Genomic DNA, 15,856 nt, shown 5'->3' on the forward strand with positions numbered 1-15,856 from the left:
AGGCTTTCTTACAACTGATCACTTCGTCCGAACGCTCATTTGGAGAATGGTCCTCTGTACTTGATAGTTCGCGGAAGTTTTCGCTGGCATTCCAAGCCTATGTGCTCGATACCAACGCTGCCGAAAGGAGATGTTCGTCGATGTCCTTAGCTAGCCACGGTACGTGAAACCTACCATGCTCGGAGCCTCGGACGAATCCAGCATTCTAGGCACCATCTTGATGGAAAGCAGTTCAATATCGCATTGCCGTGCACTTGGCACCGTTTGCAAGGCATTATGGCTCGGGGGACTCTGACTTCCTTCCCCACTTAAACCTTGGTATCCCGGCCTCCCGTGGTAGAGACGGTTCGGGTGCTGGCACTCGGAGATCCCCAACAGCTCTCGTCAGCTTCGATGCTTCATCGGACGCGATAGTTATTCAAGGAGTCCTTTAAAAGATTACGAGACTATGCTCGCACTCAGTCCAGCAACATCACCAGCCACGCGATCAGTAGCAGCATTCACAGCACACAAAAGACGCCAAGCTCGACGGCTTCCCCAGCGTTATCCGATATGCCATCTCCGCCGCGGACCATCTCACCATTTTCCTTTGGTCCCTCACTCACGTTCGGACGGACGCGAAGCCATAAATACCTATCCATATCCAGACCCATGCCCCCAGAATTAGAAGAGAGAGAGAGAGAGAGAGAAAAAAGCCGCCGAGCTGCATGAGGGGACTTGCATATACAGTTAGTGACACTTCTCGAAAACCGGTTTTTGAGCCGGCACCCGCCAGTCGTTTCCTCCCCACCGGTCTAGGGGACGAGCCTATCACAGCCAAAAGGGAAAAGCCAACAGAGCGGAAAGATGCCTAATCTAATAACGATCGTGACATGGTTCGACTTGCGTGGAACTTGAAGTGGTAAGATGTCGTTGGCGAGGAGGGTCCCGACAAGGTGAGGTGAGCGGGGACCGGAGCGCGCCGTTGGGATGATATGGATGGGTATAGGGGCGCCGGAATCCTTTGCGGAGCGAGGAATCTTTGGGCACGGTGCGGGCCTTGGGCACCGAAGGTACTGCGACTAACAGACAGACCTGGTACATGTACATATATCACATGCACGCTTGAGGTAAGAAGTGGTGATCAATAAAGATCATATTATTAATTAGTCAAGCGGCGTTAAAGCACCGACTCGGAAGCTTTTAGAATAAAGAATTCCACCCCGTTCGAGAGTTACTAGAATAAAAAGTTCCTCCCCGTTCGACAACTCCCACCGCCGTAGTGAGCTTAGGCGGATGGGTGCTTAAGGGGTTCAGCCCGGCGGAGCCGGAAGCAGCCCCCTTGAAAATATGCTGCAGTTATGAGGCGTAGGGCTGACGATGTGCAGCCTTGCCTTGCCCATTCAGAAGAGCACCTTCGACGCCACGCTCATAAGCCACGCCGCATCCCGCCATCCGCCCTTGTCCTCAGGAGGTGGAGGGACGCGCGTATCCCCCATAGCCATTATCGTAGCCGCCTGAAGTCTCTTCAAGTTCGCTGTCCGCCACCTCTCCCTCTCCTCCTCCTCCTCCTCCTCCCACTCCCATTCCTCTTCCTCATCTTCGTCATCGTCGTCGTCCTCAGAGACGGAAGATGCGCTGAACCCGAACATCTTCGCGAAATGCGTCCACACCCCACCCTTCTGACGTTTCACCAGCCGGCGGATATACGCCTCGTCATCCGCGCTCGTATCCTCCTCGACCGGGACGGCGACCGGGACGGCCGCCGCCTCGAGGGTCTCGTCCAGGTTGACAAAGTCCGGCCTAGTGATGTCCTCGCCCTGTTCCTGTCCGTCCCCATTCGCTGCTGTCGCCCCGTTACCGAAGTAATCCTCCCCGTTCCCGTTGGACGCAACGCCCCTTCGATCCGCAGGCGTCACCGGCAAGCTGAGATAGCTGGGAGTATAGCTACCCCTACGGCTAGCAAGCTGGCTATGCAGAGGTGAGAAGTATTGGGCGCTGCCGCGGCGGCTGGCGTGGCGACTCGCAGCTAGCGCCCGCTCCCGTGACACCGTGTAGTGATCCGTCTCATCTTGGCCGTACAGGTAGCCCACTGGCGACAGGAGCGGGTTGTGGTTGCTGCCGAGGCTGGTGGAGCTGGCGCGGGTGAGCAGCCAGCTCTGGCCCCGGGCTTCACGAGCTTCGGCGGAGATCACTGTACCGAGGCGGTGGATCCAGTCTGGGTCGTTTGGCTCCTCGTCATGGTTGTTGTTGCGACGACGTGCGCGGTGTCTCCGGCCCTTGTTGCCCGTGAGATGGTTGGTGGATTTGCTCTTGGAGAGAGCCGCGGCTCCGCCATTGGAGGTAGGGACAGAGCCGCCCCGTTGCGATCGTGGTGTGGGTGGTAGCTCTAAGGAATGCGACAGGAGCCGCGGAGTTGTAGGGGCAGATCTCCCCTGAGTGTAGGTCGTGTGGGGAGGGGCGGAGGTTGGCTCGTAGTCATAATCCATAATCGGTAGACGAGAGGTGAGCGGCGCCAGGGAGAGGTGCTCAGCGAGGAAGACGCGCCGCCCCTGGGAATGTCTTCTGAAGGATTCGTCCATCGTAGTGGTATATTTAAAGTCGGATGGCTATGTGCGTACTCGGCAGCTGGCTTGCGAAGAGTCCTGCGCAGGATAGTATACTATGGACCGGTCGCGAAGGTCGGGGTTTAAGTACAGAGAGGTGCGCCCGGATGGTCAAGAAGTCAGGAAGGTTCAAGCTTTGGTGCTGGTGAGCGCACCACTACCGCGTCTCGCCACTGATAGCGTGCTCTGATTGGCTGCCATGATCAGATCGACAGACCGATGGTGGGGCCACTTATAGGTTCTGGCCCCGCACCGCTCTACAGTTTATCGACGAGACCACCTCCTCTAACACTCACGCAGGGCATCACATCTCGGTTTCTGTTAAGGTTGCTTGTGCTGAGGCTACCCCGTATGATGGACTTTCATGGTCAGTGTTTAGTGTAAACACAAACCACTGAAGCGCCGGACTAACAAGGGAACGAAGGTAGCTCCTCGTCCTCAGAGTTCGACAACGGGAATGTGTCAGGACTCAGTTGTTACCAGTAGATCCTAGTTTGGAACTATGAGATGCTCCTTTTCGATCTCCTCTTGCGCCACTTTTTGCACATTTTTTCGCATTTTCAAGTTTTTGCAACACTAATACGGTGCAGTGCATTAACGCTCCGCGCCAAGTGCCGACAAATCCCGAGGCTAAAGTGAGATCTGACGATAATTTCACTGCACATTAGCTTCCACTCGCTGAGTGAACAGGCCTTCGAGCGGTCGATATGCGGAACCTGCGCAATATCGGGCATGGCGTTTTCCGGGTGCCGGACTCGCCATCCTCGGTCTCGGCATCAGCCATCTCTGCCTCGTGCTGGGATGTTGCCCGGGATGAGGTGATTGTCGCATGCGGCCCGGTCGCCGGGGACTCTCAAATTGTGCTTCTTCGGCTTGCTAGACATACGCACAATGTTTCGCCGTCACATCTGTAAGATCGTCCCACCGTCTATGTCGTTCGCTAGGGGTATGCATCCTAAGTAGATCCGCAATTAGACACTCAAGACTCATCGCCTCGTGGGATGCGTCGGGCTCGAACCAAAATGGCGAGCCAGATGTCGTCAGAAGCTTGCACTACTTCAGCGATACGCTGACGACGTGCGTCATCATGGCCGGCGGCGACATTGTCACCGTCACGGAAGATGAGGAGGGCGCCGCTGATCCCGGTGAGGCGCACGTCGAGATCGTAGGCACTCTCTCGCCGTCTATCGCCGCGGCACGCTGGTCTCCGGACGAGGAGCTGCTCGTCATCGCGACCGGCGACGCCAAGGTGGTGTTTATGAGCCGAACCTTCGATGTCATTGCCGAGGCCAGCCTCTCCGCCGAGGACTTGAAGCTCTCCAGACACGTTTCCGTCGGATGGGGCAAGAAGGAGACGCAGTTTCAGGGGAGAGGCGCCAAGGCCAGGGGGCTGCGGGATCCCACCATCCCCGAGAAGGTGGACGAGGGCACGCCGAGCCCGAAAGACGACGGGCGCTGCACCATCAGTTGGAGAGGAGATGGCGCCTTTGTCGCCGTCAACTACCTCCAGGAGGGCGTACGGCGTGTCATCCGCGTCTACAACCGAGAGGGCGAGCTGGACAGCGTCAGCGAACCGGTGGACGGCCTCGAGGGCAGCCTGAGCTGGCGGCCCGAGGGCAACTTGATCGCTGGTATCCAGCGGCTTGCGGACCGTGTAGACGTGGCCTTCTTCGAGAGGAACGGTCTACGACACGGGCAGTTTACTCTCCGAGCCCCCATTGATGCCCTTGAGAACTTGGCTCTGGAATGGAATTCAGACTCGACCGTCCTCGCTGTTGTCCTAAAGGACCGGGTCCAGCTGTGGACGATGGGCAACTACCATTGGTATCTGAAGCAGGAGATTCTCTGTGGGCACTCCGAGTGGCGGCAGTGGCCGGTTTTCTCGTGGCACGCTGAGAAACCGCTCCTGCTTGCGGCCGCGACAACAAGTCAGCTTCACCTGCCCATTTCTCCTAACCATGTGCAGCGCTAACAATGTATCCTTGATGTAGGCAAGGTCCTTGTGAATGAATTTGCCCTTACAGTCTCCAGGGGCCCAACAAGGGCCCCCCACGACCACGGGACCGTGGCAGTCATCGACGGGCAGACCATTAAGTTCACGCCGTTCCGGACTGCCAACGCTCCGCCTCCGATGGCGATGTGCGAGCTCGAAGTCGAGTCTCCCGCGATCGACGTGGCATTTGCGACTGACTGTTCCTCGATGGCGGTCCTGCACCGGACCGGTGTCAGCTTCTTTGCCCTCGAGGCCAAGGCCCATCGCCTTTCCGCTCCGAGGCACGTGTCCACGGCAATATTCGAGAAGACGGTTCCTGAATGGTACGAGGAGTCGCTCCTCCAAATCGGCTTTTCCTCGCCCACCGAGGTCCAAGTTCTGCATATGGCCGATGATCTTGAGTTGCTGCGATACGATTTTGGTTCTGGTCCGGATGCAAAGACATGGCTCCAAACGGATTCAGGCTCGATTGCGACAATCACAACTCCTGGCTCAGCTTCAATCGAAGGTGTCGTGGCGCAGCATTGGTCGGGCAGGCTGAGTTCGGTCTCCGGAGGAGAACACTTGCCTCTGCCAGTCCAGTTTCCCTCCTTCCTCCCCTGGATCAGCTGTGTGGTGCATAAAGACGAGATCCTCGCCTTCGGCCTGTCGAGGAACGGACAGTTGTATGCGAACTCCCGACAACTCGCGAAGAGTTGCACATCGTTCCTCGTCACGGACAACCATCTCGTCTTCACCACCAGCAGCCATTTCGTCAAGTTTGTTCACTTGGCGTCGGAGCAAGGTAAGGGCAAAATCTTTTGGCCTTAGCGAGCAGGTTCTGACCATTGAAAGACCTCGATGTCCCGCCAGGCGACCCGGAAAGGGACGAACGTTGCCGCAGCATCGAGCGCGGAGCTCGGCTCGTCACTGCCGTCCCTACCAAAATGAGCTTGGTTCTGCAGATGCCGCGAGGCAACCTTGAGACTATCTATCCGCGTGCTATGGTCTTGGCTGGTATCAGAAGGCTAGTGGAGCAGAAGGATTACGGTTCTGCTTTTGCAACATGTCGGAGCCAGCGCGTGGATATGAACATCCTGTTCGACCACCGTCCCGAGCAATTCCTGGAAAACGTCGGCCTCTTCCTTGACCAGGTGAATGACCCGGCCAACGTCGATCTGTTTCTGTCAACACTCAAGTGCGTTGTGGTAGCCTTCCTTGGAGGATAACGGATGAAGATGTGCTGACCTTGTGCCCAGGGACGAAGACGTTACGCAGACAATGTACAAGGACACCCGGCTGGTCGCCGCGCAACAAGCCTCTGACCCGAAGGCGGCGGCGAAGCCGGGGAAAATCAACAGAATCTGCGATGCCGTCCTGCAGAGACTACGGTCCCAGAAGAAGGCCAACCTCCAAAACATCATCACGGCGCATGTCTGCAAGAACCCGCCCGCGCTTGATGATGGCCTGCTCGTCGTGGCCGAGCTCATGCAGGAGGACGAGACGCTGGCAGAACGTGCCGTCGAGCACATCTGCTTCCTGACCGACGTCAACCAGCTGTTCGACCATGCCCTTGGGCTGTATAACCTGGAGCTTACTCTGCTAGTAGCCCAGCAATCACAGCGAGACCCGCGAGAGTACTTGCCGTCTATCCAAGAGCTGCACAGGATGCCGCCACTCCAAAGGCAGTTCACCATCGACGACAAGCTCGAGCACTGGGAGAAGGCGCTGGGCCACCTGAAGGCGCTCGGCAACTTCGACGATGTCAAAAACTACGTCGTCAAGCACAAACTCTACCAGCACGCGCTGAGCATCTACCGCCACGAGGAGCAGCACCACCGGGCCATCATCGACCTTTTTGCCGCCTACCTCAAGTCAACCTCCCACTTCAAAGAAGCCGGTCTGGCGTACGAGTCGCTCGGCAACTTCGTCGACGCAACCGACTGCTACCTCAAAGCGGGCGCCGCCTGCTGGCGGGAATGCCTTTACGCCGCGCAGCAACAGCAACCGCCCATAACGGCAGAAAAGCTCCAAGAAATCGCCACCTCGCTCGCCGACGCCCTCCGCGAAGCCAAAGACCACGCCTCGGCCGCCACAATCCACCTCGACTACCTCTCCTCGCTCGACGCGGCCATCCAGCACCTCTGCAAAGGCTACCTCTTCGCCGACGCCCTGCGGCTCGTGGCCCTGCACAACCGTGCCGACCTGCTCCCCACAGCCATCGACACGGGGTTGGCAGAGGCCTTCTCGAGCTCGACCGAGTTCCTCGCCGACTGCAAGGCGCAGCTGGCCGCCCAGGTCCCGCGCATCGCCGAGCTGCGGCGCAAGGCGCGCGACGATCCTCTGGCGTTCTACGAGGGCGAAACCCCCTTCAGCTCGCGCACCGACCACGCCGACATCCCGGACAACGTCTCCGTCGCCGCGAGCTCCCGCCTCAGCACGAGCGCCTCCCTCTTCACGCGCTACACCGGCAAGGCGGGGAGCGTCGGGACCGTGGGCAGCAACGTCTCGCGCGCCACGAGCAAGAACCGGCGCCGCGAGGAGAAGAAGCGCGCCCGGGGCCGCAAGGGCACCGTCTACGAGGAGGAATACCTCGTCAACTCGGTCCGGCGGCTCGTCGAGCGGGTCAACGCGACCAAGCCCGAGGTGGAGCGCCTCGTCTTTGGCCTGGTCCGGCGCGACATGGCCGAGCGGGCGAGGGCGGTGGAGAGCTTGATGGCGAAGGTTCTGGAAGGGTGCAGGGAGGCGGTGGACGAGGTCTGGCCTCCTGAGCTGCAGAAGCGTCATCAGGGAGCTGGTGCTGGTGGGCCGGAGGAGGAGGGAATGCAGCAGGGTGATGAGACTGCCGAGGCCCCCGGGTATAGGCCTGGTGGTGCGGACGGGGTGCTGTATGACAGCCTGGAGGCTATGAGGGCGAGACAGACGCCGCCTGTCGTGGAGTCCTTCGCGAGGCTGTCTTTGCTTGGGAAGGGGAAGTCATGACGGGGTTGAGGTATTAGGCTAGGTGCGGGAGATAGGGTGTGAAGGGGGGGTTATGTTTGGGTTCAGAAAAGCAATTGATCCGTTACGGGAGAATCGACGGCGGGTTCTAGGAACATGCTGAGCGAGGGATATGAGTTAGCCTATCTCATGCGGGGAGGTCTCCTCAGAGAACTTGAATGACATCGCTGTCGGAATTCCGCCTTTTCTTGATACAACGTTAGATATCTGTGCCGGCTGACCAACCCCCTGACTCGCTTCTATTAGCCAACAATAACGCTTCGACACTGCCTACAACGCCCCCAGGTTAGCTCCCAAGCAACCAACCATCAATCTCTATAAGCCTGAAAAGCGCACAGCGAGACTCGGCCACGCTATAACCAACCCCCTTCAACGCCAATGGGGCCGTCGCATCGACATATGTCGTGTACAATACCACCACCATCGCCATCACTCTCACCATGCTCCACTGTCCGTGTGTATGTACAAGTACATATATCAAGCGCGTCAATGGAACTCAGCATCAACCCGCCCGTACCGGACCCCATCCACCTTCAACTCAAACCCGAGCCCGGCGCTATCCACAATCATCTCCAGCGTGAAATCCAAGTTGTCGAACTCGACACCCCTCGTGGTGGTGAGACGGGTGAATAGCGATCGTGGCACCGCGCTCAGGTCCGTAGTCAGCGTGCACACATGCACCAGATCACGCGTGTACGCCGCGGGGGGCTCGTCCGCCTCGCAGGCGATGAGGTCGTCGGTCACGATGAGCGACTGGCCTGGGCGGAAGTTGCGCGTGTAGTGGAAGGCGATGGGTTGGAGCGGGGATATTGCTTCGCCCTGGTGTCGTACATCATATCCCGTCAAATGATCTGAAGTGGGCAATAAGAAGACGGGGAGGGGGAAATAATGTAAACTGACCTTGGCAATATGCCACTGCATACGATCCGACACCATCCAGCGCTCCCACAGGGGCGACCAATACCGCTCGGCAACCGAGTGCTTCGTCTCGTCGTAGACGGTAGCGTACGACGTGCCGTAGTGCATCCGGGCCTTTCGCGAGATCACCATGTTGCCCTCGAGGCCGCGCAACACGGCACCGCGCACGACGGCCGTCCATGCGTAGACCGGTTGCATCACCTCGATGGACGGTCGTTCCCTCGGGTCGATGTTGGACTGCGTCGGCCTTTCGCTGTACGGAGGCGGCGCGGCGCTGGTGGTGAAGTGGCTCTTTAATTTGCGGTACAGATAGTCGCTCTGGCCGAAGCCGCCGACGAGGATGATGCCGGAGACGATGCCGCCCTTGGCGCGGAGAGTGTCCACTTGTCCCTGGACCAGGTCGCAGACCTCCTTTACCACGGGCTCGAAGATGTCTTTGATTTGCTCGCCTGTCATGACGAGGAATCCCGAGTCGAGGCCGACTTCTTCGTCGTCAGGGAGGCCAGGGAATCTGTAAGGCTTATTAGTAAGGGGTTTAACTGCGCCTGTCCTCAAGGGCTGCTCACTTACGGAATGTTCACTTCCTGGTGCTCATCTTCGTTGAAGTTGCGCTTCACAAATTCCTCGAAATACCGGAGGCCCATCTGCCATGTTTTCCCCTTCTTCGTCTTCATCTCGTCAAACCTGCTCTGGCCCAGTCGGTTCTTCACATGCTCTTCGAACCTGTAGTTGAGGAAGGCACTGCCGCAAAGACCTCCTGTCCCAACGGCGGACTCCTCTACACGAATTGGTTTAAGAGAGACGATTTTGTAAGCTATTAGACTGCAATCATTCGTTAGCGGCTACCGAATTCATTTTAGAAGAAGCAGCGCTCACTCGACCGTGCCTCCGCCTCCATCGCAGACGATAAAGTTGTCGCCCACTTTCAGATGATTGGGCTGTATTGCCTTCAAAGTGTAGACGGCAGCGGCTTCTGGTTCACTGATCATCTGTATCTGCGACTGTGTTCCCATGCCCGCTCTCTCGGCGGCTTGAAGGGTCGTGTTCTTGGCCGCATCAGACCACACCGCAGGACATGTTAGGACAAAGTCCACCTTGGTCGAGGCCATGAAGGACTCGCCGTATCGTCTCCTGAGGGTGTCCATGGTGTGCTTGTATATCTGGCTCAGATAGTCGCTCACGGCATCCACCACAGTCTTGTTGTACCGCTTCAGCTGGGCGGCCGTCTCCAGGGGGCTGACATAGAAAGGCAGCTTCTGCGAGCGATCAAGAAACAACTTGATGCACCGGAGCCGGGACTCCTCCGGTCTAAACTGGAAGCCCCATTTCACCGTAGGGGCGGTTCCTGGTGCTGCACCGGCGGGTAGATCATAGGATATCTCGGTGGGGACCTTGTCCGAGGTGATCCCGTTCCCCCCGGGCCATGTCTTGATGATTTCAATGTCGTCTGGTGTCCCCGTGTAGACCGCAGCAACCCTTGTTCGTCGTCAGCCCAGCCAGCCCCTGAACGCTGCCCCAGAGTAGGCGAGGCAGTGGAGGGCAAACTCACCCAGAGAAGGTAGTCCCAAAGTCAACACCGACAATAAGCCGGTCGTTGATCGGCGGTGGCTCCTTGGCCGGCTCCCTCTCCGGGCCATTGATAGCCTCCGCAGCGGATGCTGAGTGGACGCCTGTGAAGTAGTTCCTGCTGTCGCGGTTCCTCTGGCTTGGAGATGGGTGCAGCGGTAGGGAGATGCTCATGGTCACGGCAGCACGGTCTGCTTCACCTCGAAACCCCACAGCTTCGCGACATCAAAGCAGGGAATCAAGGGTAAGCAGGCTAAGGGGAAACCGCGGCTGAGACGAGTGGGACGGCGAGTTGCACGCGTGTTGTCCACCGTAGATCACAGAATAGGTAGGCTGCTGTATGTCCTTCGGTAAGAGACGGCAACCGGAGGTATCGGCACAAGCATAAAACACTATCGAGAACAGAAGAAAGAGGAGGCAACCAAGACCACATGAAGATACACAACAGACACATCCAGACTCGTACCCAAGCAAAGCCCTCACGCACCAAGGCGGCACTGGTAGTGCGATAAGCTGACGGAGCTAAATCCGGGGTACCTGAATATGGCGGGGCTTCCTTCGGTGAGCTGAGGTCGACGATGAGGGGCTCAGGCCAGCCGCCCGGCACAAGGCAACCAACCCGCTGGAGGCCGGGACCGTCGAAATGACGTAACTAGTAGTGGGAAGCAAGTGTGTCGTTACGCTAACCCCAGAGCCGCGAGGAGTTGTGCTCGTCGAGTCCTGGCCGGCCGAATGCTGCTGCCTGTTCCGAGCAACGGGAATCGAGCGGGTGTTCAGCGGCGTTGCGGGGTCCAGAACGGCGGGCGGGGCTGAGTGAGGCGCCAGGGGAAATTCCCGTCAGCCTCAGGAGCGCGTGCAAGCGCCTTGCGATTCACGTGGTTGTCAGGGGCAGTGCTGAACATTGACAGCCCACACAATCCTGCGTACTAGAGTTCTCATATCCTATTTTTGTTCTTCTCTGGGTTCTTCTCCTTCACTGATTTCTTCTTTCCTTCCTTTGGTCTGAGTTTAGAAGTTCGATGACAAGTCGAAGCTCCTTCCCATCTTCCCCCCCACTCCGAGACGACGGGATAGGATTAGCACACCCTGCATAAACCTTTATATCCGTGATCCCTTCAATGCACAGAAATAAGTATGTTTGCAAGCAGTGCCTAGGTATATAGGCAGCGACACCGAACAACGAAGTCAGGAAATCCAAAGATCGGATCTGCCAGAAACCTCTGAGAATGAGGATTGTCCACTCCTTCAACAGAGTTCAAGTTGATTGATGCCCAGTGTCGACCGCCGCAGCTGCCGAGATCGTAGCCCAAAGAACAGATATCCGATTCTGGTAAGTCGACGAATCTCTCAAGTCCAAAAGAGGAACTGGGCTTGCAATTGCCGGTCAAAAAAGCAACCAAATCAATAAGTCACATACTAGAGACACCCGGACAATCTGCAGAATCAACGGCCCGGTGTGACAACCGGTCACCGCCGCCCCACAGTTCATTAGCATCTGATAGTCCAAACAAACACGAGAAATCTGTTAGGGCCCGGTGTCTCGGCGAGGTCGGGAAAATTCAGTGGTTTGTGCGCCCCCAGGTTCGGATCTGCAAACCAAGGTTCAGATCCTCGGTTCCACATTTTGGAAGGGAAACGCTCCCAGGTGTGAGACAACAATCTCAACATCAGCATCACAGAATAACGTTGTGCTGAATTCCCAGTGAAAAGCACGGATAAGCATACAGGCCTTGGAATGGCACAACACAAAAGGCGTCATGTGCAAACAATATAATACAATTGGAGCAACGACGACGACAAAGATGTCTCTACTGTAGCTCAACACTTCCCGAAGGTGATGCGAGGCGAGGTTATGCCCAGCGTGGTATGGTACACAGGTAGGAAGTATGTAAGAGATGAAATAATGTACGGTGAGAGGTAAGTCCCTGATGATGGTGCTATGTCGAGTAGTGAAAAGGGATGGTAGTCAAGATGAACAAAGACGACGACCGCCCCCTCCGCGCTCTCCGTTCCCCCGACCTCCATCTCCAACCCAGCATAGAGCACCTGATAGGATATATGTGTGGTGTTTTAGGTGACAAAGGAAAACAATGAGATACAAACACCAATCCACCTGATCGGTGGATTTCAATACAGCATCTCTGGCGGCCTGTAGCATCAGTAGATAGGCAGCCAGCTGAATATGACGCAGTCCAGTCTCTCCGCCTTCCAATCTATATATAAGGGGGGTATCCGACGGCAGAACAAACCAAAAGCGGGTTGAGCCCCAACATGATTATTAGAATATGTATCTCAAATATCCATCCCTGGGGGTATTCGCGAGATTCGAAGTTTGTGCAAGGCAACAAGAGATGCCACGTCCAGACGCGCGGCGTTTGCGGGAAAGCGTGAAATAATGCCCATCAGGCGGGGATGTAGAATACCGCCGGGCAGACTAAGAAATGGTAGGTTGAATGGGCAGACAAAGCAATGAATGATGCGACCGACAGTGTATGATAACAATGATGCCACCCAAAAAGCGGATACAAGCCCCAACACCGTCCGATGAAACCCCAGCCAAGACTTTTGTGTGAGTGGAAGAGAGTAAGACAGGATATGGAATTCCAGCGAAGCCTCGTCGCTGTGTCGACTGTGTTTAGAAGCGGTTCCCTGCCGCCCAGATGCTTGCCGATGCGGACGCTGCCCAGTCGTTCTCGTCGTACGGCGGCGTAGGCCACTTGTACTCTGCCGTCTTCTTGTTGAAGTCCAGCGGCTTCGGGGTGACGGCTTCCTTTCCGTCGCCAAAAAAGAAACCGTTGCCGCCGGCAGACGGTGATGGCGTTGGATAGGGGTTGGCGAGCCCCATGTTGCTGGGCGCTTGCCTCAGGGGTTGCTCGTCCTTCTCGAGGCGCTTCATGACACGTTGGGTGGATTGCAAGACCTCATCGAGAAGCTCGTCCTCCTCATCCGGTGCATCGTACTGGTTGACACCCTGTACGGCGTGTGCCCTCCGTGGCCGACTCGATACCGGGCCCGACCCACGAGCCGCGACCATCAAGTTATCGATAGACCTAGGTTGATGATGAGGCAATGAGTGGTGACGCTTGAGATTACCGCTCGGTGCGACCTGGTGTGCTGGTGGCGCGGGAGGAACCTCTAAGACTTGCGGTTTCTCACGAAGCTTCTTGTCCAGAGATTCGTATGTGTCCTTTGGAACAGGGGCCGGGGGCGGGCTATCAATAACCATGGAAGACCTATTACTAGTGCTTCCCCACGGTCCGCAGCCAGCCTGGGCCTCAAGGTCATCGTAACTTGGTGACATTGGCGTCTGATGTCTCCCTGAAAATCTCCTTGCTCGCTTGCGCAGATGGGAAAAGAAGCTTTCCTTGGAGCTGCTGGTCGGGGATGCCAAGCCGGAGTTCCCGTTGAGCGCTCGCTCCGCCTGCTGCCTGTGGAGCTCGGCGTAATGGTTGCTTGACTGCACAGATAGCTGACGACTAATCTTCTTAGAAGCCTTCTCGTCTGCCTGCGTTCTGCTATCGCCTTGGACGGTAACGGCGTTGGATAGCGGGGAGATAGGGCGAATTGTGGGAAGAATCGGCATGGGCGCGGCGTTGGACATCCCATTTGTCCAAGTCGCCCGCTTTGCGGCAGTGACCTTCGGCTTCGGAACTGGAGGCTCAGATGAGATGATCGGTGATGGGCGCGGCGCAACATTTTCCTTTGCAACAGGCTGCGGCGCAGCAGCCATGGCTTCAACGCTCTCTGAACGACCAATCAGGGATTTCCTGAACCACGACTGCTTTGACGAAGCCGACGCGCCAGAATCCTTGGCCCAACCAGCATCGGATTGTTTCCGGCCAAGTATCTTAGAGGCTGACGACTTGGGCCGCAGCGGGTCAACAGCGTCGGCGAAGTACTCGTGCGCAAGCGCCTGTGTTGAGGTTGGGCGGTTCTTGGGGTCCCACATGAGGCACCAAGTGACGAAGCGTGCGAGCGAGGCTGGCCATTGTGGAGTCGATAGAATCGTATCCATCGAGTGCGGCGCCATCTTGGGAAACGAAAAGCCGAGTTTCCCGGCAAGGCGGATTCCTTCTCTCCAATCCCCACCACCGACCGGCTCGCCAGACTTGCTGGTCCAGACTCCAGGGCTTCCCATAATCTCACAGACCCTCCAGACCTGGTCAACCTCATTTCCGCCTGGGAACAGAGGCTTCAGTGTGGCTACCTCGACAGCCATGGCACCGACCGCCCAAATATCCACCGGTGCCGAGTACTCGCCCGCCCGGAGCAGCACCTCGGGGGCACGGTACCACCGAGTGGAAACATAGGTGGTGTACGGCAGTTTCGAATGCGTCTCTCGAGCCAGGCCAAAGTCGGCAATCTTGACGGTGTAGGTTGGCGGCGTTGATGGGGGGGTGACCAATGCGGAATACCGTCTGAACGAATTGCTGTAGTCGGAGTGGGACGATGTAGAGACGAGGATATTCTCGGGTTTGATATCCCGGTGGAAGAAGCTATGGGCGTGGATGTGCTCGAGGCCTTGCATAATCTGGAACAAGATGCTCTTGACACTGGCGTTATCCAGACACTTGTGGTCCCGAGCCTTCATTAGCTGGTAGAGGTTGCCCTCCATGTACTCCATACAAATGTGGAGCTTCTTGCTGAAAGGGTCGAGGAAGATGTCGAGGGCGGGGACCAGGTGAGGGTGAGGCGGTAATGTCCTGAGGAACACAACCTCCCTCAATTCCATGCATGCCGAAAAAGAATCGAATGTCTTCTTCATTGTCTTGATGGCAATCTGTGTATACGGTCAGTATGCAAACGTTGGCTCATGGGGGCACAATCGACGTACCACCGTGCCACGGCGAGCGACACTGGCACCGGCACTCCGGACCCGGGCGAGCACCACACTACCGAAGCTGCCGTCGCCAATCTCCTTCAGCACTTCAAACCTGTCCTCCAAGGCCATCCCATTGACGACCTGGGTAGACCCTCGGCGGGTCAAATCGTGCCCTACAGTCATGGTGACAAATAGATGTGGAGCAGTGTCAACGCTGCGGGCCGTGATGCTTCGATCGGTCGCTGAATCAACGCTGCGTCTGCCAACGGAACGTCCCCTTGCGCGCTGCGACAGGGCGGACTGCTCAAAGGGAGCTCTCAAGAGAAGAGCCACGCGCTGTTACCGGGACATTCAACGCGAGATGTCGAGAGGATAGGGTGTGTCGGGTGTATGGTTCAGACGGCCGGTAGTCGTACGAGTCGCAAGCTTGTCGTCGGGATCGGCAGCGAGCGATCAAAGCGTGGTGAATGTGCAAGGAGCGAAAACAGTTGGAGTTATTGAAACGAGTGGACGAGTGCTTCCTCGGAAAAGAGTGACATGAAATGATTGCACGACAAAAAAGGAGGTGGTCGAGGGTGGGCACGGTTTTGGGGGAACCGAGCAGGGCCGCGTTGCGGGCGGGTGGAACGACAGCCGGGGCCTGGGAAAACGGAGCCTTTTTCGTGAGTGTGACAGCAGGCCCGACTAGCGTAAACTCAAGTTCCAACAATTTGGCGTCAGGATGGAAAGATCCAATCTGCTTTCCAAGGACGTAAACAGAATATGCTTCCCAAAGAAGCTTTCTGTTCGGTGTGAGCGGCTCGAAACCCTAAAGAGTGACGGCAGAATGTACTGTCGGTGTAAGGTGGTCAGAGCCTGGAGCTCAAGGTCCCGAAGTTCCCACTGTGCCGGATAGCGCGGATTTTTCGGTGTCTATTGCTATCGCTGGGCGGGAAAGAGTGGGAATGAGGAACACAACCGCGGAATACCTATCCAGAAAGCAATGAGTTCGCC

The 15,856-nt window shown here is 57.1% G+C and overlaps 4 protein-coding genes across 4 annotated transcripts; 1 reads left to right on the top strand and 3 right to left on the bottom strand.

The window, feature by feature from the left end:
- Window positions 1-1,129: 1,129 nt before the first annotated feature.
- On the bottom strand, window positions 1,130-2,862 carry B0T15DRAFT_503824 (uncharacterized protein). Its single transcript, XM_062867480.1, has one exon. It carries the CDS (start codon window positions 2,559-2,561, stop codon window positions 1,383-1,385), a length of 1,179 nt encoding a protein of 392 aa, XP_062720363.1. The 5' UTR covers window positions 2,562-2,862; the 3' UTR covers window positions 1,130-1,382.
- A 1-nt stretch (window position 2,863) lies between these two features.
- On the top strand, window positions 2,864-7,734 carry B0T15DRAFT_536999 (IKI3 family-domain-containing protein). Its single transcript, XM_062869588.1, has 5 exons — window positions 2,864-3,495; window positions 3,561-4,513; window positions 4,577-5,362; window positions 5,413-5,755; window positions 5,817-7,734. The coding sequence occupies exons 1-5, from the start codon at window positions 3,293-3,295 to the stop codon at window positions 7,537-7,539; spliced, it is 4,008 nt and encodes a 1,335-aa protein (XP_062720364.1). The 5' UTR covers window positions 2,864-3,292; the 3' UTR covers window positions 7,540-7,734.
- B0T15DRAFT_558433 (uncharacterized protein) lies at window positions 7,695-10,215 on the bottom strand (the record flags this gene model as incomplete). The annotated part of the gene is made up of 4 exons (XM_062870470.1): window positions 7,695-8,986; window positions 9,046-9,297; window positions 9,352-9,951; window positions 10,025-10,215. The coding sequence occupies 4 exons, from the start codon at window positions 10,213-10,215 to the stop codon at window positions 8,044-8,046; spliced, it is 1,986 nt and encodes a 661-aa protein (XP_062720365.1). The 3' UTR covers window positions 7,695-8,043.
- Window positions 10,216-12,371: 2,156 nt separating this feature from the next.
- B0T15DRAFT_247482 (kinase-like domain-containing protein) lies at window positions 12,372-15,225 on the bottom strand. Its single transcript, XM_062863132.1, has 2 exons — window positions 14,876-15,225; window positions 12,372-14,821 (listed from the first exon to the last, which is right to left on the bottom strand). Exons 1-2 carry the CDS (start codon window positions 15,044-15,046, stop codon window positions 12,677-12,679), a joined length of 2,316 nt encoding a protein of 771 aa, XP_062720366.1. The 5' UTR covers window positions 15,047-15,225; the 3' UTR covers window positions 12,372-12,676.
- Between the last annotated feature and the right edge of the window lie 631 nt (window positions 15,226-15,856).

The sequence above is a fragment of the Chaetomium strumarium genome (genome assembly GCF_033439665.1).
Source record: "Chaetomium strumarium strain CBS 333.67 chromosome Unknown B0T15scaffold_5, whole genome shotgun sequence".
NCBI lineage: Eukaryota > Fungi > Ascomycota > Sordariomycetes > Sordariales > Chaetomiaceae > Chaetomium > Chaetomium strumarium.

Bases quoted from the DNA above. Each gene is read 5' to 3' on its own strand.
- B0T15DRAFT_503824 (XM_062867480.1), bottom strand. From the start codon at position 2,561: ATGGACGAATCCTTCAGAAGACATTCCCAGGGGCGGCGCGTCTTCCTC.
- B0T15DRAFT_536999 (XM_062869588.1), top strand. From the start codon at position 3,293: ATGCGGAACCTGCGCAATATCGGGCATGGCGTTTTCCGGGTGCCGGAC. The intron at 4,514-4,576 runs GTCAGCTTCACC...TCCTTGATGTAG, and splicing joins GCTTGCGGCCGCGACAACAA to GCAAGGTCCTTGTGAATGAA. The intron at 5,756-5,816 runs GTGCGTTGTGGT...CCTTGTGCCCAG, and splicing joins CTGTTTCTGTCAACACTCAA to GGACGAAGACGTTACGCAGA.
- B0T15DRAFT_247482 (XM_062863132.1), bottom strand. From the start codon at position 15,046: ATGACTGTAGGGCACGATTTGACCCGCCGAGGGTCTACCCAGGTCGTC. The intron at 14,822-14,875 runs GTACGTCGATTG...CCGTATACACAG, and splicing joins TCGCTCGCCGTGGCACGGTG to ATTGCCATCAAGACAATGAA.